The sequence below is a fragment of the Pygocentrus nattereri genome, chromosome 18, assembly GCF_015220715.1.
Source record: "Pygocentrus nattereri isolate fPygNat1 chromosome 18, fPygNat1.pri, whole genome shotgun sequence".
Classification (NCBI taxonomy): Eukaryota; Metazoa; Chordata; class Actinopteri; order Characiformes; family Serrasalmidae; genus Pygocentrus; species Pygocentrus nattereri.
In genome coordinates, this window is record NC_051228.1 from 12,626,611 (window position 1) to 12,650,014 (window position 23,404).

The window sequence follows — 23,404 nt, forward strand, 5'->3', positions numbered from 1 at the left end:
AATGTGAGGTGTTTTAAAATGCTCATGCTTAGATGTGCTTTGACTGCCTGAGGTGGGACAGATCACACCCTTGCCTGCAGCAAGTACAGCCTATTTCCCTGCCATTATTGACATTTTGACAAACTGTTTGTTTTGTCCTTATTGAGCTGTTTTGTCCCTATTGAAATGGAAAGACTGGATGATCAATGAAAAGATTTCTCAAATAGTGAAGACGTGGAAGTGGTCTGTGATCAGGGTGTTCTTAGTTTTTTCAGTTCTTTTTTTTTGTACTTTGTAAGTTGCATCAAACTGTCTGGAACTGGAAAACAAACTGGAAAAAAATTATTTGGTCACTGATTAGTACCATGCTGGAATTCACTGAGTTCCTGAGAGTGACCCATTCCTTTACAAATGTTTGTAGAAGCAGTCTGCAGGCCTAGGTGCTTGGTTTTATACACCTGTGGCCATGGAAGCAATTAGAACACCTGAAAGTTAGTTTTAGCACCTGTATTGAGGTAACTGGCGGACATATTCTGAATGTGTTTGAAAGATCACTGACAATAATTATAGACAGTGTCTTGAAAAATTTTAAGAATAATCATTGACCTTTTCCCCGCATTGCTAATTTGAAAAAAATTTAAATCATTAGACTTATTACAGTATCTGTCCCATAAGGGTTACTACTGGACATGTTAAGACACTTTGTGTTCTTGTGTTTGTTTTAATGCATTAAATGCTATTTAAGCTGTTCCAGCAAGTATTTTTCAGGATTATTCTCTTACGTTTATTTATTTTGTCAAATGTATTGCTATTTTATTTATGTCGCTAGACTATGCAAGAATTGATCATTCAGCTAGGTGACTAACAAACAAACAGAAATACAACTTTCATCAGTCATTTTTTTAGCAACTCTCGATCAGTTTTCCACACAGAATTTAATTGTTTCTTTTTGGTCAGGTCATGAAATATTTGCCATTTAAAATCATAAGAGTGTGAGTTAAGTGTTAATACAATGGTGTAAGACTTAATCGTAAAGTAGAAAAAAATGTTTAACTTGAAAAAATGCAAACTTGAATGTTTATCCAAATGATTTTCTTTATTTCTTCAATTTAGGCAGCTGTTGAACATGGGCATACTTGAAATTTGTCTTCATAACCAATTTGATGTGCCACCTCTCAGAATTGATGGTTGCTTTCTGCATGCATACTTTATAGTTTTGTGGCTTTTTACATTTTTGCACTTATTCTTCCTCTTGTGTTCATTTTTATTGCTATTTTGCTAGTTCTGGTGTTTGTGTCCAATTGATCTGTAATTTTGCATATGGGCAATACAAACAAAATACAAACAATACTTTTCAAAGTCTGGTTGACTGATGTATCATTAGCTACTGTTTTGAGTAGTTTTACTTCATTTTTGACTTACAGATAAAATGTTCCACTTTCAGGACCTTTTTAAAAATGTATTATTTATTTATTCATTCAGATATTATTTTCTGAAATCTCACCATGACTAATGTTTATCTGGATCAGACTATGTTTAGTAACCTGATAGTAGGTCTGGTCATTGCATGATTTATTTCACACAACAGTAAAGAACCTATATAATAAAGCACATTAGTTGGAGCTGGTTAATTTTGCCAGAGGAAACATGGTTGGACTATCACATGTCTAGAATACTTGACATCACTTAAATTGCATGTGTAAATATTTCAAATTGTTTCAAAGGATTTGAAAAATGAGACTTCTGACCTTGAAATTGCAACTGAATTTAGAAGTTTTGCAAAGAAGTGGCCAAAGGAATTACAGGTAACTTGAGGTACAAAGTTGTCTGGAAGTTAATTTAGAAGCAGCTTTAATGTATGTTTTTTTCCCTTTGTGCCCCCTTGTGCTATGCACAGCGACAAGGACTACTGAGGTCTTCATCTTAATTGTCTTCCTACAATGCAGCAGATTGCTGTGCCACTAATTACTATAATCTGTTGTGCATTAGCACCACCTTTACATAGCATTCCCACAATGAACTCAAAGCATATTTCACCATGTAATAGCATTGAGGAAGGGTTCCTATCCCTACTAATGCTCTTCTCTGTTGTCAGCATGTTCATTGGTCTTTTCTGCCTCCAGCAAAAAATTAAAACAATTCAGAGGTCTCACTTTATTTCGATTATAATTGAGCACAGAGTGGGAGATTAGCAGTAAGGTGTGACAAGTCATAAGTGCTTTAAATGTTGATTTTAAAAAGATTGCACTTAAATTCCTTTCATCTTTTAATGTATAATAGTACTGTAGTAACAGGTTTCAAAAATTATTCAATATGCATATCAAAATATTCATATGAAATGTCCAATTGCTTAAAAAAAACAATCAAACTTCAGGAATAGTATTTTCAATAAATTCTTTGGTTTATTACAAAGCTGTAGGTGGACAAGATTTAGAAAATTATGAATCTGTACACCTGAATTTTTTTATGTATTCTTAACTGCAGACACATCAAATCAAATGAATAAAATTAGCTTCTTCAAAGCTCAATATGGCAACTTTCCATAACTATGTAACTCACTACATAAAAGGTTCCTGCTTCCTGGCAAGGACCATATTTGATGTTTGTAATACCAGAGGGATATACCATGATGGCAGATTCAGTGGTAACTTCTAAATATATAAAATAAAGATAAATGAAACAGTTTGAGTGGAGTGATTTTTTTTTTTTTTTTTTTTTTGCATTTTGATGCAAAATATCTCTTCAAAAATAAATAAAAAGTTCTCTCCCTAAGGACAGAACCCTTTATGGGCTAAGCCATACCAGTATGAAAAGAAGTCAGAAAGACAGAAATCTGTTGTCATGTAAAGAAACAGCATATGATAGTTGAAAAGAAAAAAAAAAATACAGAAAGGAACTTAGGTCCAGTAATATTCTGAACTGCAAACACAAGCACCATTGCCTTTAACTGGGTTTAAAATCACAGCCCTTATATCAACAAAGCATGAGACATGGTTTTTAAAACACACTAAGTATTGCCATTGAATCACCTGCTGCTCAATCAAAAGAATGTGCACTTCAGCAAGGCAGAAAATGTACATTCTTAGAGCACACAGTTGTTTTGACAAGATACTGCAGCTTTTCTTTTACTTCCCATTCTGTTTCAGTAAGAAAGCAAGGAGTCATCTCTCATTCAAGAGACATGTGGGGTAAGATGTCATTATTCTCAGTAGATTTGCAGGTAAGGTGACGTTGCCCCATCTTTCCATTTGTATACCTTATCTGTAATGATGGTGCGGCATAGAGGACAGGTCTTTTCCTGGTTAAACCACAGTGCAATACACTCCTCACAGAATATGTGCTGTCAAAAAAACACAATAATAATTTCTCTTAACAATGAACTTGTACATGAATTGGTACGTGAGTATATGTTTGGTCAAACTATTAAAACTGAAATAAAATAGAAATTCCACTATGTATGGGAACTTCAAGGAACAATTGCTTGTGTCCATGCATTAGCTAGTACAGGAACAACTGAACCATTGCACCAATTAATGCATTTTACTATGCACCTCAATGCAGAAAAGACGTGTTATTTTATATCATTTTCCCAACCATGGTCCTGATACAACTGTATGTTTACATCGCAAACAATGTCAGTTGGGTGAACTGGGTTAGTTAAGGAAAAAGAATGCAGGAACACATTTACTAAATACATCATAGATTTTAAGAAAAAATTTCTGACTTGCTATAAGATGTTTAGAGGCCACCAGCTTGAAGTAATAGCAGTAATTTGTTGTGAGCTATGAAGTATCAACATCTAGATAGTAAGAAAGCTTTGCTTTCACCCTGGCTTCTGGAGATGAGAAGGTCATGATGAGATGAGAAGGTTGCTCACCTGACACAGCAGGACTCGAGGTTGTTTGAAGTCTGACTGACAGATAGGGCAGATATCTCCAGCCTCAGTGCACTGGGACTGAGTGGCAGGGGCACCATTCACCTTCATATAAAGCAAAAAACAATAGGAAATGGCAAGAATGCTCACCACATAATTGAAAATATAGGCTAACTGGCATGATTTCAGATAGATTTCAACCTGAGGACTAAATGAATAAAATTTTCAAATAATTATATCAAATACTAAAGTGTGTTATTTAACTGCAATGTTCAGAAAGTAAAAATCATTCATACATCATAACTGAGAAAAGCCCGGACTGTTTTCTTCAGGGATCCCCAATGACTGTAAAGTCCCAAAAGCTGAAGTAAAACAGAATTACAACTTTAACAAAACATAAGTTTATATTACAAGTTTATATTGACAGCAGTTTGTGAGGAAGCCAAATGGGTACAGTAAAAATGTAAAGAATACTAGAAAGAAAATGGCAACTGTACATAATTTACTACAAGTCCTAATTATCAGAAAAGCTATCCGATCACAGGACATATAAACTAATCCTAAATCAGCCTTCCTATATAAGGCACTCCTTAAACATGAAGCTAATATTTTCTAAAAACTTACCTTCAGAATGAGGTATAGCAATGCTAGTAAAACACCCAGGGTCAATCCCACAGAGCCGTCCACTTCCAGGGAGCTGACCAGATAGCGGAACCAAGGAGGCATAGGTGCAATTACCTGATATATTTGACTAATCTCTTCTATGAACATGTACCACTGAGCCTACAAACAAAACAGAAAAAATACACTGACAAAAAAATTTAAATCAAAAAATTTAAATCAAAAGATATATCAGTTCCAAGGGTGAATCTACAGGAGGCCGTACCCGTCTTCTGTACACCATGACAGGGGAAGGGAGGAGAAGAATAAGGCACTTGAATCCCATGAAAACAAACTTCACAATGAAACTGGTCACACCAACAGCCCATAAAACCTCCCAGAAATCCAGGTGCTCAACATGGGGGTTGATAAGGATGAGGCTAAAAGTGGAATAAGCAGACAAAGTGTCAGATTGTATGATGTAGGGCCCAATGATGACATTCAATTTTTGTTTTTAGATTAAAAATGGTTTGAAAAAGCATTACTGAAGTTCATTATCTAAGAGAATATAATCTAAATTTTTACAAACCAGTAGTAAAGTGACTCTGTCTGAAATGTGTAGTAGAAAAGCAGGGAAGAGGCTACCAGGAAAGACAGAAGCCATAAACACTGAAGCTTTGACCTCCGGTCCTTGAGAAAACAAGAATGCATTTGCATTAAAATGTTCAGATTACAGATAGATGATTTAATTTAAAGCTACACTAGTGTTTCACACCAAAGAATCTACAGCTGTGACCTTAAGGTACAGTAATTAAGGTCTAGATTTCTTTTCACATTTCACAGGTCAACTTCCAGTGTGCTATTCACTATCCAACAATGTAAAAGATTCCAAACATATTAGGGCTCTTTATAAGTTTGTGGGCTACAACCTCTACTAATAAGCCTCTTCTACTAATAAGCCTTGATTGTAAAACAAAGAAAAGTGGGTTTATCATTCAGACTTCTTCTTCTTTCGGCTGCTCCCTTTAGGGGTTGCCACAGCGGATCTGATCATTTACAGGCTGTAAACCATAATACCTGAATCCATGTCCTTTATTGGTAAACGTGAAGAGAGTTCCTACCTGGAGAAAAACCTGTGTTTGGATGTTTTTATTCACGTACAGAAAAGTTGTAAACAGACCAACTCCAACAGCCAGCCCTGTACCAGAGTAAAGAGGACATATTTAGAGACTACACAGACTAACTACACATGAGTAACGTTAGCTAAAGAATGTACTGTTAGTCAACTTACCTAGGGCATGTTGTATAATAAGTTTTGCACTAAGAATGATGATGAAAGGAAGACTTTTCTGCAGCCAATGGAACAGGTAGCGTAGCTCAGAGAAAGACGCGCTGGATTCTCCGGAGTCTTGCTCAGCACTAGATCGCTCTGCTTCGGGATCCAGCTGTGTGTGAGCTGTGCCGGGGCCGTGAGAATGAGAATGGGAATGGGAATGAGGGTGACGGTAACCGTGAGCTCCCCCTCGTGGTCTCCGAGAAGCAGGTCGCCCGCTGCTCTCTCCGGTTGTGCTGCCGCCTGCCACTTGGAGTTCGTCGAGCTCCTGGGAGATGGACACTGCTGCCGCTGGTGTCCTGGTAAGGTGTCCGGGTTGCAAAGCTAAAGATAAACCGCTTCCATCGTGAGAGTTCAGTTCGGTCGGCATCACAGTCGATTCCCTCGGTTTCAATATTCTTCTGGACTCGCTAAAAGCTCTCCTGCAACGTTCAATAACACCCGAGTGTTGACAAAAGATATACTGCAGACCTAAATATTTATCTTAACAGCTGTTGCACTGAAAGCTACGTAAACTATGTTGTAATACATTCTATGACGGAATGCGTCAGAACACATTCTAATTTGCAACTCGCGTCATGACACTTTAACCACTTCTTTACTCACCTTAAAATACTACATACATACAAACTCTATCATAATTAGTTTTAACCACGTATATTATATATAGTATATGTATATTAACGCTGCATTTTTTACTGCTCAATGTTATATTCATATAACGCGAGTTAATATAAACAGCGGTATTAGCATACAGCTAACTTTGTGCTACATGCAAGCAAAATAACGATACCTGTCATACTGAGGCCGGAGTTTCATGATAGGCCGCTGACCTCCATTGAAGGAGACAGACGTGTTTTACTGAAGGAAACAAAAAAATGAACTTTAGCAAATATTACAACAAATTAACTTTGGCTTATTATTATTGCGGAAATACCGTCTGACCTACATCCAAAGAATCCGAAACAGCCAACATGGTCGACAGTTTGACCGCGTTTCAAAATAATAGTCTCCGAGTTTCATTAAATCAAAGCCAATGGAATAACGGCATTTTCACGTTTTACAAAATATCAGTTCTATGTCCCAGTGCTCTTAAAATTTGGGGTGAAAACTAAAGTTATAAAAAAGCAACTCCAGCTCTCTTTAAATTAATTCTTTAGTCACATTACAATCTATTCAGACAGCAATGTTTGTCACATTCCTTTTACGTTATTAATGTAGAAGCAGCTTAGAAAATGGATGGATGTTTATAGTACCTGTGTCGACCTATGTAAATTATGTAACTGTGATTTTGAGAATTGAACGACAAACTTAGTTGTTTACGAATGAACGAAGTAGCACCATCTTTTGGAATTGCAGCTGCAAATACTAGCTAGCCAAGTAGTGTCCTCTAGGGTAGAGGTTCCCAAACTTTTTACAGTCCTGTACCCCATTTGATGACTTGCTTCTTGGTTATACACACACGCACACATATTGCATGCCCATTAAATGATCAAACTTGTTCATAATGTGATGACACTTTCTATAATATCTACTGAATAATACTGAATAAATATTTTTATTCACAGGTGAACAGTGTTGAGGGCACATATGTGAGCCATCAATAACAGTTAAGCATAAGCTGTGCAGGGCTTGAACCTGTTGTTTGATGGGGTGTTGCCCTGTAGCTCATCAGAGCAAGAAATGGATCTTTCTGTCTGAGGATTTTCTTGGCTGTCTGAACAGCCTATTCTTCCTCACCATTTCCCTAAGGGTTGTGTGGGCTGGTGGTGAAGTGGCAAAATCATTATCTGCAACAAATTGACTCCCACTGAACTGTAGTTTGTTGTCTATAACAAGCTCATCTGGATGTCTCCATGTTGTAAAGATGTTTTTCAGACAATTACATACTACATATACTCCCACATACTCACAAATACCTATAACTTTGCTTTTCCATGGTCGTGATAGTAGTGGTGTGGGCGATAGCATTTCTTTTGTTGGACTGGCTTAAATTCGAAGCACTCTGCAAGCTGTATCCCAATTCCAGGCCACCACTCTCTGTATGCTCTTAACAATGTCTTGATGCCCATCATGCAGCCACTGCAGGAGCTCTTTGCTCATTCATCACCAAACAACACTAGACCTTTGGATGTGGTGAGCCTGTTTCTCCAGGGAAAATATCTCAGAATCTGTGCTGGGACTGTACAGGAGAACCTTGGCCAGCTATGATGATTTACAGAACTCAGCACCTGTAACTCTGGATCCACTTTGTTCTACTGTTTGACTTGTTCAGGTTTAAATTGCATCTCTTGAGTCTTCATCTGCTTGTATTTAACTCAAAAATTCTGATACTTCCAGGTCTCTGACTGGCAGTGGGTGTGTAGACAGTCTGTCTGCAACAGTCAGCAGTCTGTAACAGTCCCGGATACATGTTTGACTGTTGGGTTGTATCTCATCATTCTCATCAAAAGTTTTCTCAGTGGCACAGCATTCAGATCCTTGTCGTTTAGCCAGGATTTCTAGGGCATGTTATCAGTACAAAGAGTGAAAGAGTCTGGACCATACAAGTAAGTGGAGAATTTTTGGCAAACCTGCTAAACAGTCTTTTTTTATCTGAACATAAGACGTGTTTGTAAGTGTTACTGGTTCTTATTGCTCGCCTTGTTGTTGCATTAAAATGACACCCATTCCATGAGTACTGGCATCTGCACTGACAGTACTGGGTTGTATGATGTCATGCCTATGAGAGTAAACTTGTAATCTTTCTGCTGCACATCCAGGCAGTGTCATTCTGAAAATGGTCATTCGGTGGCTTTGTTACCTGTGAGAAATTTGGGAGGTAGCACCCAGCATAGTGTTCCAAAAATTCACTGTAGACTATGAATGTCTGATGGTGGCTCAAGCGCCACAACAGTAGTCACCTTTTTCCTTGTCTGGGTGGATGCCATTTTCATCAATGCAGTGTCCTGGATAGTGCAACTGTGACTGTCTCAAAAGATGTTTATCATTTGCCTCACGTTCCTCTGCTATCTTGCGAAAGATGAAGATCATCCATGTACACTTCAACAATGCAGAAATTTCCCTTTCTATATTGTGGAGCACTACTAATACTAAAAGGTAATCTATGGAAAAAAAAACCTCCCTGCTGGTGTGATAAAACTTGTACATTATCTGTCTTTTTCTCAAGTGGCATTTGCCACTGGCAGCATTCAAGAGAGAAAACATGTGGGCATTTGAGAGCTTAAGCAGTTTTGTCATCTTTTGTAGGCAAAACAATCCTCCCTCTTTTTTCCTTCTCCTCTCTTCCCTCTCTTCAAATGCGAATGTTTTGACTTCTTTTCCCAAAGCACAGATAAGAGCGCAAACCTGTACCTCTCCATCTTCCTTGTTTAGCTTTGTGAAAATGGTGACTCTTGATCTGCTTGCAGCATTCTGGCCATTGCTTTTATCAGCTGAAGTCAAAGTTTTCTGGGAGGTTGAACTTTGCCATCCATCCTGCCGACTTAACTTTAATGATACCTTAATTCCACTGCCACCTTGAATCTTGTGCTGTCTTAAATGAATTGTTACCTTAAATCCAATGCCTCTTTAATTCCACTGCTACCTTAAATTCACTCCCACCTTAAACTTACTTATACCTTAAATTCACTGCAACCTCAACTTTACTGATAAAGACTTAAATCTATTGCCACTTTAAATTTACTACCACCCTGACTTTACTGATACGTTAAATCTACTGCCACCTTAAAATTATTGATATTGTAAATCCAATGCCTCCTTAAAGCCACTTCCACTTATATCCTACATCTTTAATTTTACTGTTACCCTAAATTCACTGCCATTTTTAATCCACTGGTTCTATTCAGATAACTTACATCAATTACTAAGTAAAATCCACTGCAACATTAAATCCATTGCCACCTTAATTTCTCTGCCAATTTAAATGTACTCTTACCTTAAATCCATTGCTACCTTAACAATTGTTTTACAAAAATCATACTTCACATTACTTAGATAAGCACAAGTAATCTAATGAGGCTAAGGTTTTACGAACCTACAATGTTCTCAAAAATTGCAGGATGAGAAACATTTTTTAAAAAGTAGAATAATAATAATTAGATCATGCTAGGTGGTTGCTCAAATTCATTTAAATCCACTGCTACTTCAATTCTATTTCTTCTTTCAATGTGTTGCTACTATACCTTCATAACTCTGTTTTTCAAATTTGAAAGTTCTGTAGTGCATTTTCTACTAGTAAAAACTATGATTCCACATATCTGCTATGCAGTTTTTACTGGTCATAATATCAAGTATGCATATCTAATGGAGCTATTTTGACTAGTCAGATTGCCAGGATGACATATCTGTCATGCCTTCCATAGCTCAGACTGATGTTCCTCACTGCGTCCAGCACTCCAACTCCCAGAATCCACTGGGAGGCCACATCATCATGAACTCAGTCATCCACCGATCAACGTTCTAGCTCGCCTTAGTATTGGTTTGTTACACCTGCTTTGAGGGTTATACGCGTTTTTCTACGAGAGGTCTTTGCAAAGTATTGTTGTAGCTCCTGAGCATTACCATGCCTTGTGTGTGTTGACTGTACAGTTTGTGATTCTGCCTGTCTTTTGTTTGTGACTTTAGCCTTTGGACTCTGTTTGGTCTCGTGTGTACTGACCATCGCCTGATTTGTACTTTGATTTCGGATTTTCCCTTCATTAAACACTTTTTACTATAGCCTGCTCTGCATGTGTCAAACTATTTACCAACTGTTACAATATCCATAATGTAATTTTGAGTAGTCATATGTTACCTTTGATTTACATGAAATTTCATTCGGTCTTATGTATGAATACATTTTTGAGAAGGGTCTAGCTGCAGACATGCACTATCAAACGCGAAAGATATGCAATTTGTTTGTTAATGTATATGTCTGCCCTGTGATGGACTGGCAGCCTATCCAGGATATGTTGCTTAGATAATGTGTGTGTGTGTGTGTGTGTGATGTGTATAGTTTCAGATCTCTAAAACAGAGGTGTAGATATCTAGAATTCTCTTGTAACTAATAAGAATAAAATTATTGATACCTAAATCAATAATTGGTATCTCAATTATTACTATGCAGAAGGCAGTTTTAACTAGTAATACCTACTTTCTAACTGGGAGATCTTTTATTGTTTGGCATTGGGAAGAAACAAAAATCCAGCCTTGGTCAATCAAATCAGACCTCATAAGTTAAGCCATTCATGTCCAGTCTTGACATCAGTGAATCTGTGAAAGGACAGTTCTCTTCAGCAACAGCAAACCAAGTCATGAGTGAAGCACCAAGTTATCAACTTTAACACATTACAAGAGGTAATTCTGAAGAAATCATTACTGATTCTAAAAATACTGATGGCTCTGAGCTACAGCTGTTTAGTCTAGCAGATACTTGCACTACAAAGAAGTGTTTGTACTGCTGTAGCTTAACAGCATTTAGAGTTACTGTTAGAGGCACTTTTCTGGGTTACTGCCTCTGATCCTATCTGCTACAAGCTGCTGTGTGACGTGATCATGCCTTTCTCTGTTCTTGTAAAATGAAATGAAATTAACAGGGAAAGAGCACAGTTTGGATGTTTGCCACTTGCCAGTTAGTTACTTTGTCCTGCTTCAGCTCATTTTTTGGCATTAAACAAAGGAATTGCTCTCAATATTGTAGATTTCTTGTAGCTTGGGTGCAGTCATGGGCTGGAGGTTAGGGAACCGGCCCTGTGACCAGAAGGTTGCCAGGTTGCCAACCTCCACTGCCCACCCACAGGCAAGTGTAATCATTGTTCACTAGTGTGTATGTGGTGTTTCACTTGAATGTGGATTAAATGCAGAGGTAAAATTTCCCTGTTGTGGGACTAATAAGGGTCGCTTAATCTTAATTAAGCATGAGTAGGCCCACTTTGGCTAGCTAAGTTATCTTGTAGATTCGCAAGTTGTCTAGATCATTAAAGATCTAGACCTAAAGTACCTACTCCCCACTATTTTCAGCTAACTGCACCCTGGCTCAGCCTTGAAAGATGCTCAAAAATGGGGGGCACACTGTGAGAGGCACTGCAGTGATGGGTTTGGATGGAGCTGATGGAACTCTCTGACCAAGTCATTCTAAAGAGATTTCTTCCCATACCTAAGCAAGGAGGGAAGCGTTAGTGAAACACCTCACTCTGTTATCAAAGAACCAGGGATTACGTTAAGTAACCCAACGTTCTTTTTCTAATTTCATTCGGTGTTTCACTATGGGAGATATAGACTACTCTTGGATTGCGCTATCCCACTGATCCATAGCTCAAAGGCCCTGTGCTGCCACTGGATTAGACTGATGCTGAGGCATCATCTCCTAGCACTGCATGCACCAGGGATGGGCCTGTGACATCTAATCTGTAGAAACACACAAATGTGTTTCCAGAAGCCCAGCTAGCAGTGGTGCACAGATCCAGAACTTAAACACCCCTGAGACTAAGGTGTTGCCATGCCCCTAGTAGAGTGGGCTCTCAGGCCCTCCGGTGGCTGTGAGCCTTTACACTTATAAGCCAGGGCTATAGCCTCCACAATCCAGTGAGATAACCTTTGTTGAGACAACAGCTTCCCTTTATAAGGAGCAGCCCATGACACAAAAAGCTGGTCATGCCTTCTAAAGTCTGCTGTTCCAACTAAATATTGATGTAAGGCTCTAACAGGGCATAAGCAGTGCAGTCTCTTATCGTCTGCAGTCGCAAAGGGTGCGGGTGAAATGCCACTAGCTCCACTGTCACGCATCTGTAGGCTGAGTTCATTACCTCTGGCACATATTAGGGCGCAAGCACACTCTCGTGTAGCCCAGGTCAAACTGCATGATGGATGTATGGACAATGCCTGTAAATCACTCACCCTTTTTGCTGTGCAAGATAGACTTGAGGTAGAGAAACTTTAGCCCCACATCCTCCAGGGGTTCAAAGGGGTGACAGCAAAGGGCATCCAGCACCAAGGACAAGTCCCATGGTGGGACCAGCTGCCTGGAAACAGGCCATTTACGGCATGCCCCTTTCATTAAACGACAGACCAGGGGGTGCTGCCCCACAGGCTTGTCCCCAAAACCCATATGGCAAGCTGAGATAGCTGCCAGGTACACCTTGATTGTTGAAAAGGCTTTAGCTTTATCTAACAAATCCTGGAGGAAGCAGAGTAAGTCTGCTAGTGAGCACTGAAAGGAAGTAATATTCCTCAGAGCACTGTGTGGCATGGAGTGATCAAAACCATGTGCCGCACCACAGAAGAAGCTTTCTCGTCAGCCTGTGTAGCTGCAGCGAGCAAGTGCCACCCTGTCAGTTGATATATGTAACCACCGTGGAGTTATCTGTCTTTATTAATACGTGCTGGACCTGGAGAGATTTCCTGTAGTGTTTCACTGCTAAGAACACCGCAAGAAGTTCCAGATAATTTATGTGCGCTTGACTCAGCTGCAGAGGCCACACGCCATTCACAGCTCTGCCCATCAGAGTTGCTCCCCAACTTCACAGGGATGCATCTGTTAGGGTTATCCTTGTGGATACACCCCTAAAGGAATTCCCACTGCCAGAACAGCGGAGTTTCTCCAATAACGGAGTGCTGTCATAGAAGCCGCCATTATTCTGACCGGGCGACTGAGATGGAGGAGGTGTGAACAAGTGATGAGATGCAACCCATCGCTGAAAATCTGTCATCATGAGGAGCCCCTCCAAACATTTCCCTCAGATTCCTCCTTTTTGCAGGGGAAGTAGGGGTTAAAGGGGGCAGGCTGTGAGGGGGTCAGGCCGCCCGCTTCTTCTTTCCTTCTGAAGGGTGGGGTGGCCAGTTCTTAGCTGCCACAGCCGCAAGGGAATGTTTTCCCCACAGCCCAGGGTTTGCTGCTATTGGGCGCTGGTTAGCCTGGTGACCTGCTGGTGCTGTTCTTTGGGCTCTAACACCCCCTTGCTTTGCTCTCACAGCTGTTGCTGCAAAGCTTGGCTGGCCTGCCTGAGGAGGGTGTGGTACCTTTGGCAGGCAAAGGTTGAAAGCCTCATCCTCCTGTTTCCTGAGAGTGCTGGTTTCTCTCATTTTCTCTAGGGCTGGTCTGAAAGGACCCTTGGTGGGGTCAAAAGCTGTGTCCATGACCTCTGCTTTTTGAGTGTTGCCAAGGCCTGAGAGGCTTAGCCAGAGGGCTCTCTCACCTGAGACAGCCAGGCCCATCACGCGTCCACAGCCCTGTACTGTGCTATGGGAGGAGCGCAGAACCAAGTTGTTCACCACACATATTTCGTCCCAGAGAACAGGGTTTGGCACCCCAGCTGTCGCCCCATTTCCTCCAAAATCTCTGCCTGATACACTGATAAGACTGTAACAGCATTCAGTGAGCATAGTGACTGAGCAGCATATTTGTACATGTGCTGGTATGTGGATGCGGTGAGGCGATTCATTTTACTGGGCAGGGAAATGTGGGTGGAGCACAGGGGTTCGGGTGGAGGTGATAGAGCACTGAGGACTCTGCTGCTGGGGGTCCGGTAAGCCCCAGCTCCTCCACCCTATGGATTTCCCGCTTAGAGCAGCCCTTGGTGGGAAGCTTCCTTTTAATGGGGCTGGACAGGTAATGACACATCTCTTCCACGCATGCAGGGACTGCGGGTAGGAGCTGTCTTGCAGGAGTTTGAGCTGGAGGGAGTCTTTTCCGCTCATAAAGGTCTCTCTCAGCGCCCTCTGCATTTTGCACTGCCAGCCAGGGTATGGCCAGTTTCGCAGCCGTGCGTTTACAGTTACGTACAGGTTACTGTCCGCCTGAGGGCCTGTGTCGGTTGCGCTAGGGTGTCTGGACTGTTGGGCGGGTAAGGTGGAATCATCTTCCTCATCCTCCTCTATATCGCCCCCATCGAGGAGATCGGAATTGTCCATGCCATCTGAGTCCTCGTCTCCCGGCTCTCGCTCTACTTGGGTGAGGAGGTCCTTAGATAGGGGGGGCACTTCTTGGGGTTCAGCTTCCATTATGTCCGCCCAGCTCATACAGGCTCGTGGCTGATGGTCACTGTCGATTGCTTTGGCTGTAGCCCCGGGCAGGTCCTGTCCGTTCGCTACAGCTACTTGCAACCTCCTCTCTCGAATCTTCTGTGGCATCAAAGCACAATGGCTGCATGTTTGCAGATTGGCTAGAGCTGCCTGAGCATGTTTAGCGCCCATGCAAACAACGCACAGCGGTTAAGATTCCTTGCCCGAGATGGTGGCTCCGCATGACGCCAGGCACGGGTGGGATGCAACCTCTTTAGTGTCTGGTTCCCTCCCTTTGGTGGGGGTGGTGGACATGATACTGAGAGAGAAGAGAATTTTTTACCAAACTTGTTACCTCGACTCGCCACAACACGCTAGCCTGAAGGATAAGTTTGGTTAGCATGGCCAGTTCAGAGAGAGCTCGGCATGACCTGTTAGCTAAACTCTGAATGCTAGTTCTGCTAGCTGCTGTAAAATTCTTTACTTTGGCAAAGTAATGCTATGAAGAAACATAAGCTTTGGCAAATGAATGCTGCAATTGGCTACCCAAGTGGCTTAACACCGAGTAACTTGGATAGAGAGAACAGCTCACCTTGATGTGGTCGCTTTTCTCATAAATGTGGCTGAGCTAACAGCCAAAGGTACTCCTTGACGAAGTAAGTTCTTCAGTGCTAATCCAGCGCTTAACTGTATTCGCGTTCGGTGACGGGCTCTTAAAACGGACCGCCTGAGAACTGTTAAGCAAGCATAGCCTAGCCTGGAGCGCTGAGGGAGCTTGTAGTTCTTCACGGGAAGAAAGCGTGAATGACTCTGTCGGAGAGGTCGACCATGGCTATAGGGCAGGGGCGGAGCCGGGTCGCAGGTCGACCTGTTTGTCACGGACAGATGTAATATTACTGGAGCTTCCGTAGTTGGTCACGCTCAAGGTGATTCACCATTGTGAAACGCCGAACGAAGTTAGAAAAGGAACTGGACAAATTGGGCTGCAGTGTTTAGCTAGTAATGTTAGCTATTAGAAAATATGGAGAGTGACAGAATGAAATGGCAATTTTACAATTGAGAAGTCTTACGAGGTTGACAATTTTTCTCCTCTACCATTCCCATCTTTGACAAGGGAAGGTGTTTTGAATCAGACAGTGTGTCTTGAGCCTTACCAATATGAGCCACTGACTCAAGCTGCTGTAGTGCCAGAAACTTTTTAACAGTGAGTGGGAGAGATGTGAGTGGGAGAGAACATTCCCTAAAACCATGACAGCTAGGTTCTAATTATCTGTTCAGCAAGATCCATACTCCATAGAACCTGCACCCTGATTTCTTAGATGTACTAAATTCTGAGTAAATAAAGTGGATTTATGCGAACATTGTGTTAGCTTCATTCGTTTTGACATCTAGCTATAATAAACGTTCTTCCATTAGGGCTTTTAGGTTACCATTTCTTTCTATACAGGTGCACTTGTGGGCACATTTCTCAACTATTGAGAACAGTAGGGAGGTGACTGAGGTATGTTAAAAGTTGATGGAGCAAAAAGCTAACCCGACCTTAGTAGAAATCAATGCCATGCAACACTGGAACTATGGAAAACAAAAAAAAAGTTCAACAAAGGATGTATGGACGAAAGGTTGACACAGTCAGTGTCCATTAAATGTTTCGCTTTCTGTGATTCCAGTGTTGCTTGCTCTTGATTTCTGTTGTCAGTGCAGGTTTGATTTGTGAAGGGTAATGTGAATCAGAAATGTGAGCACCGGCACTTGGAGACTTGCAAGAATCCTTCAGGTTACCTAAACATACATTGAACATTATCAATAAAGGTGCTATTCATAACATCTTTATTACAAACTAAGCTTATATTAATTGGGTTATTTGCAGATGGTGCTGGGGTATTTAGCTCAGCATGTGAGTGTGATTATCTTCGCTTTAGGCTCCTATGCTTTCATATTAATGAGTGCGGCACCAATAGGACAGCATCGGGGGCAGTAACATGCGTTGGATTATTTGGAAATTGTGATTTTTGTATGAAGACATATCGTTTCAACATTTCAAGCAAGGCTGTTTTATATTATTATTACAGAGCAATGCATGCTGTTAATGAAGTTACTGTTTAAGGTATTTTTCTTTCTTTGGCCTCATGTCTGAAAGCACATAACATACCATTTTTGATTATTTTACTATTTAAAAGAAAACTATACATGTATGTACCAATCCTCTGGAACTGCCGCTCAAACCAGTGTTTGTTCTAGCATCTTACTCACCTGCCATATTACCCCACTTATCTGACTGTCACCTCATTGATCCCTTTCTCTGCCACTATACACCCTTAACTGTTGCTGCACTCAGCACTTTAACTTTAGACTCATACTTTGCACAATGTAAGGTTTACAGGTATGACTGTGTGTGTGTGTGTCTGAGTGAGTGAGGTAGGAATGCAGGTTTTATTTTATGTTATTTTATTTTGTTATATTTTGTATTTATTTTATCTTATTCCCTATATGTGAATGTCTACGGAATACATGTGTGTGAATGAGAGGGAGGCAGGTGGAAAGGTGAAGATGCAAGGAATAGAGGTCGTAAAGATGGATGACTTCAAATATCTCGGGACAACCATCCAGAGCAATGGACAGTGTAGAAAAGAGGTGAAGAAGAGGGTGCAGGCAGGATGGAGTGGGTGGAGACGGGTGTCAGGGCTGATGTGTGACAGAATGATAGCAGCAAGAGTGAAAGGTAAGGTTTACAAGACAGTAGTGCGTCCTGCTATGATGGAGACTTTGCTATGTTTGGAGACTGTGGCTCTGTCTAAAAGACAGGAGGCTGAGCTGGAGGTGGCGGAGATGAAGATGCTGAGATTTTCGTTGGGAGTGACAAGGATGGACAAGATTAGAAATGAGCAGATCAGAGTGAAGGTGGAGCAGTTTGGAGATAAAGCCAGAGAGGCCAGGTTGAGATGGTTTGGACATGTGTTGAGGAGGAATAGTGGATATATTGGTCAAAGATTGTTGGAGATGGAGCTGCTGGGTAGAAGGAGAAGAGGTAGACCTCAGAGAAGGTTTATGGATGTAGTGAAGGTGGACATGGAGGTGGTTGGTGTCAAAGTAGAGGAAGGCAAGATGGAGGCAGATGATCCGCTTTGGCGACCCCTAAAGGGAGCAGCCGAAAAAAGAAGAAGAAGATTCCCTATATGTGAATGTCTGTCTGATACTGTGTACTGTGAGCTCCTGTAACCAGAACCAAAGTCCTTGTTTGTGTAGCATAACTGGCCAATAAAGCTTGATTCTGATCACTTTTCACATCCTCAGTATTTAATCTTTTGTTGTTCATAGCATTTCTGTTTGGCAATGACTTTTCCTAGACACTGGCAAAGTACTGTAAATGAACCCTAACAGACACATTCATCAACTTCTGTGAGGAAGATAATTATGGAGGACACACATGGTTGGGGACCAAACAAATGCTTAACAACAATATAAACAGACAGTACTGTGCAAAACAAACTGCATACGAATTACAGGATGCTTGCAATATTCTAACAAATATCTAAACAGCTCTTGGAGAAGCACTTCCAAAGAACATGGCTGAAGTGAAGTGAGGCTGAACAGAGAAACACCTGGTAATTGATTTCCACGTAACATTCCGTCTCAGCCTTGCATCATAGCAATTAGATTTTAATCCGACTAACTAGAGAATCGTTTGACTACCACGTGTAAATGCATATGGATAAAATCTTATCAGGATACAATCCAGAAACTAGTTAAATGAAGTGACCAGGCGTAAACAAGGTTAGAGTTTCTGATCTTCCTGCCGCATGACGCTTTTTAGACCAAGGGCTGAAGACTTTCCCTGGGAGAGGTCCTCTGGCACAAAACTGCACACTTTGTCAGTGTGGTAGCCCTAAGCTTACCTTCACTGAGGCTACACTGCCCAACATGACCAGACTGAAAGTGCTTTTCACCTCTTTTAATACTCTTTTGATCAACCTTAAAGAAGGCTCACAAACCACAAAGAGATATGACTACAACAGCCCATGTTCTAAAACTTTATCCCACCTATTGAGTGATCCTACCAAGCATGCACATATTAGTACAACTTTAATCAGGCCTGATGAGGGCAGGTGGGCCTGCCCCCTACTTATAACCCCTTCTCACCTGCATCTCTCCTCAGATCTTACACTCTCTTGGATTTGCCATCATCGGCTTTCCTAAACAAGCCTCAGGTCTCCAAGCAGCAGCTAGACCTCAATGATGACAATTAATTAAATCTCAGGGTAGAGGAGCATGATCTCTATGGTGCGGAAACTAGATGTGGAGTGACCTGCCTCCAAGCCGACTAAAAGGGCAACGAGATTTGAGGGGGTTTTTCCTTCCCCCAGTCCTGACAATGGTGAAACATCTCCTTTCACTGTTCCCAGACTTTATAACTGAGTTGACATTATCATGGGCTAAACAGCTGTTGAGCCACACTGCTGTATCTGGCTATTCTCAGTTTCTCAAGGAAGCTGAGGAGGTAGGGCTGCTAAATCCCCCTCCCATGGAGCTGTCGCTAGCAGTTGCAGTTGACTCAGAGACCAACTACCCATGGAGAGCCCACTAACCACTCTGTTAATGAGGTTAAAATTGCCTTGAATTATATCCTGCGTATTTCCTCCTGTGCTGTGATGTTGCTGGGCAAAGGAATGGCATTGACTGTGGTGGCTCAGTGCCACTTGTGGCTGACACTGTTTGATATGCCAGACAGAGATGACTTATTTGAAGCTATAGACCTAGAGTCTACTTGGCAGGGCTATGTGGCCAGTCACACAGAGACATCTGCTGAAAGCCATCCATGTCAAATTTAAGCTATGATATAATTTTACCCTGTGATTTATTCTGCTAAGGCAGAAGATGAATCAGAAAATGCATACAAGTGATTGCAAGCCCTCCATGCCACTTCCACCATTGAAGAGTTCTGCCACAGCAGTTTCTCTGGGGAATCCCCCTCCTAAGCCTCAGTCACCCAAGGAAAACTCATGCCACTCAAAAAATGAAGACTGGGGAAAGGGTCCTCCCCTCCGGGTCCTGAAGGCCCCAGTAGTGACAAAGAAGAAGGCTATCTCCACCCTGGGGATGGGTTTATGTCAGTAGAGCTCGCCAATGTATATTTTCAGATTACAGTTCATCACAATATTTGGTTTGGTGTCATCCATCTACCGCAAAAAGTTCCATCACGTTTTTTAAATTTGCATTCTTGAGGTTATGTGTGTTTTTTTTTTTGCAAATAATACAATTACAGCAATATCAATATACACAATGCATCAACCTCAAACATTAAATGAGGGTAAATCAAAAAGGAAAAAGAAAGAAACCAGGCAACAGAGCAAAAATATACATATACTCTATTGTTTTAACAGTTACTTTTGTGTAACTTAGTAAAGTCACATTGGTGCACAGCAGCATTAGCTTGCATGTAATAATATTAGTATTCAACTCTTTAATAATGACCTCATAATTCAGAGGATTCAGTGATATTTTTTATTTACCGCACAGATGATTTTTCAAAAAGATTTTTGTTTTGAAATTAAATAAAAGAGCGGTTGAGTGAATGCTGTGCTGGTGCTGCAGGACGAAGGGACAATACATCACTCAGTGCTGCAGCTGGGGCTTTACTGAACCTCAGGAAGGAAACACTGGGCTTGGAGATGGGAAAAGTGAAGCTGTAGCTGCTAGTGGTGGAGCCAAGGCAGAGAGTCAGGGCCCCCTGGCAACATAGCCTTCGGTTCAGTTGGCTGGTGGACCCCCGAGTGGTGGAGTGTGCTGTCAGGTTGAAGGGACTACAGCTTTTCATAGGTGAAGCCTCCAATGCAGGAGGAGCTGAACATGCTGCGCCAGAGCTGGTGGATGGGTCCCTGAAGGCCTTGGGCAATGCACATGAGCAGCACCATCGCTGGCATTGATGACACAGTGGAGCGCTGCTGCTGCTGCCCTAGTAGCACCAGATTTGATGCTGTGAGCTTTGAGAAGTGCCCAGCAAACAGTTGGGGAGGACACCTGACGGAGCAGGTGACTGCGTGGATCGCCAGGACGGCTAACCATTGAGTGAGGCTGTATGACATCCATGAGGAGCTTAGGGACTGTGGCTCTCAGATTGTGCCATCCTCCAAGTTAAAAAGGTCTTTTTAAAAAAAATTTATTTGGTTAAAAAATGTTTGTTTTCACTGCTTTGTCATTATCACTGGGTGGTTTTGTTTGTAGTTAATTAGAGTTATTATGACCAAGAAGGTTGGGTTACAGTGTGTTGGAAGTGTCTTCCCTCCTCGGGTTACCCCATGCCTGTGTTTTGTGTAGGAATAGTGCTTGGCTGGGTATTTCTTTCTCCATTGAAGTGCCTGTTCAAAATAACTCAATGTTGCCCGTTTGTGCAATGTTTATTTGTTTTTTTCTACACTGCTGCTAAAATACATATGTTTCTAGAACAGAGAATTTCACAGCAAACCACTCTGAATGACTTCATTCACATCTTAATGGTTTAATTATTCAGAGATTTTGAAATATCATTTCTCCTTTAAAGCATTTGTTCACAGAGTGTGTTTTCTTTTAACAAACACCAGATGGCACCACATGGCTAGGAGTTGTCTTACAACAAAGAAACCGTAGAGTACTGTGTTTGTGTGAATGCTAAGAGAAAAAGAAGATGAAAGATGTGTATGTGTCTGTGAGAGAGGGAGAGAAAGAGAGATTTTCAATTAGATGCTATGATGCAGCTCCTCAGGATTTCCAACTCAAAGGAAAAAAATGGAAAGTGCACAAAAAAGCCTTGCACTGATCTAAATTAGTTTCAATTTAATGGTCTGTAACACTTGTAAAACAATTTTCTGGATGGAATTGGATTACTGCTGTTCTGCCTGACTAAAGTGACTGAAGACTATGATTTGTATTCACTGCCATTATGATTTCAAAGAAAAAGGAAAGCAAATTGTGTCTGCCATGTTTTTCTTTTGTCCATATGTAGTGTCTCATTTACTCCACCATTCTCACTCTTTCTAGCAATCACAGGCTGCTTAATCCGCTTGTGGGTCAGTTACCATGACAACCTGCTCTCTTGTGGATGTGGTGCTCTGTGGAGAGTGAGATGATCACCTGCCCTCAGGTGTGTGTATGTGTGTTTAACTATATGTATGTTTGTTGCTTCATTACATTAGAAACAAGGTTACTAGGTTACTAAACTTGTTGTGCCTTGTCTTGAAGGTCTTTCATCTTAATGCGTCTCACTTGGTTGTGTGTGTGTGTGTGTGTGTGTGTGTGTGTGTGTGTTTGCTGTATCTATGTCTAATTTACAGTTTCTCATAATCATAATAAAAAATGGACCTCTACTTATCATTATTTTAATGTTTAAAGTTTTTTTATATTCTTATCAACCAAAATTCTTATCATCCAATGTAAATGCATATACAAATTTTCCATTTCAAATTAGATTCCAAATTATTAATATTGTCCATACATGATAACCACTAAATTGCAGTGTCACAATGTGCCATGTGTAAAGTGGTTAGGTAATTTTCAAGCTTGTTGCCATGGATCCCATATGGAGAAGCAACAGAAGCTGTTGTTCCAGAACATATTGCCTCCTCTTTCATGTAACAGGATTCCATTCCATTTGCAGAACTGTGTATGAACTCACTGTGTAATGTATAGATTATTATATTGGCTTTTAAATAAAGGTTGTGTGTGAGGAACATTCTGAACCGTTTCTCTGCTAAATGTCCTTCGGGATCAATAAAGTATCTATCCGTCCGTCCGTCCGTCCGTCTTCGGTTAGCATCTTTGACCGAGTTGTAATAATAAGTAGTAAAAGAAAATGAAGTTGGGTTTAATGATTTTCATCCTTTACTCATTATTGTTACTAATAAAACTGAGTAAATGAACATTGAGTATTAATTAAAATACTGAGACAGTAGCATAAATTGAATTAAAAATTTAACACAAAGTAAACTTTTAAATAAAAATTGGATTAAACAGATTTTTTGGACAGTGTTAAGTTTAAAATTGTGAATACTTCATGACTGCCTAATTAATTGTTGGCACAGTGTAGGCACATAGTAACCATAGATGGAAACTAATGTGAAGCCACTTGGACAGTATATTGGTGCTCCATCTCTGTACTGTAAAGTTAATGATTGTCTTTGAGCAAAATTGTCTTTGAGATTCCCAAAAATGCAACTGTAACAAAAATTGCTGAGGTGTACATGTACATAACTTCAGCCACAAAGTACACACGTATGAAGTAAAATGTCAAAAATCATACTAAGCTTTACAATTTTAGAATGTAGTTTAGTTCACTAGAAATCAAACATAGCAAATGACAATTCAAAAGGAAAATGTATAATATTAAGAATAATCAGATAACAAAAAATACATTTAATTCTGGGATGAATATAAAAGAAAAAATTGTCATGTAATTATGGTACCAGTTGACTTCATACATATCTGTCATATCAGAATTGCAGTATCTGCAGGTCACATGATTTAATTTAGTTTTTTTCTTGATTTAATTGTAAAAAAACATTGAAAGAAAGGGACACCCACCAAGAAATATCTGACACACAACTGGTAAGCATGTCAGCAAAGTTGTGATTTTCAGAAGGAATGGAGAGGTGTAGTTGCATGTCATTTTC

General features: G+C 40.7%; 2 protein-coding genes across 5 annotated transcripts in view; one reads left to right on the forward strand and one right to left on the reverse strand.

Annotated features, from left to right (window-relative positions):
• Window positions 1-22,595, forward strand: part of rps6kb1a (ribosomal protein S6 kinase b, polypeptide 1a) — a 38,796-nt gene extending 16,201 nt beyond the window's left edge. Inside the window, exon 7 of one of the 2 annotated variants that reach the window (XM_037547004.1) lies at window positions 18,919-21,770. In XM_037547004.1, coding sequence (XP_037402901.1) covers window positions 18,919-18,999 — 81 coding nt within the window. In that variant the 3' untranslated portion in view covers window positions 19,000-21,770. The other variant, XM_037547006.1, reaches the window with a different exon arrangement.
• On the reverse strand, window positions 2,357-6,770 carry rnft1 (ring finger protein, transmembrane 1). Of its 3 annotated transcripts, none has more exons than XM_017717463.2 (10): window positions 6,736-6,770; window positions 6,580-6,647; window positions 5,745-6,208; window positions 5,575-5,651; window positions 5,043-5,143; window positions 4,740-4,893; window positions 4,478-4,636; window positions 4,150-4,215; window positions 3,857-3,958; window positions 2,357-3,319 (listed from the first exon to the last, which is right to left on the reverse strand). In XM_017717463.2, the coding sequence occupies exons 2-10, from the start codon at window positions 6,603-6,605 to the stop codon at window positions 3,185-3,187; spliced, it is 1,284 nt and encodes a 427-aa protein (XP_017572952.1). In that variant the 5' UTR covers window positions 6,606-6,647; window positions 6,736-6,770; the 3' UTR covers window positions 2,357-3,184. The 3 variants fall into 3 exon arrangements, with proteins under 3 accessions (XP_017572952.1, XP_017572953.1, XP_037402899.1); XM_017717464.2 differs by having other exon boundaries at window positions 6,732-6,770; XM_037547002.1 differs by lacking the exon at window positions 6,736-6,770 and having other exon boundaries at window positions 6,580-6,725.
• Window positions 22,596-23,404: the final 809 nt, after the last annotated feature.

Bases quoted from the DNA above. Each gene is read 5' to 3' on its own strand.
- rnft1 (XM_017717463.2), bottom strand. From the start codon at position 6,605: ATGAAACTCCGGCCTCAGTATGACAG. The intron at 4,894-5,042 runs GTTTGTAAAAAT...TTCCACTTTTAG, and splicing joins ACAGAGTCACTTTACTACTG to CCTCATCCTTATCAACCCCC. The intron at 3,959-4,149 runs GTATGAATGATT...CTTTATATGAAG, and splicing joins GGGCTTTTCTCAGTTATGAT to GTGAATGGTGCCCCTGCCAC.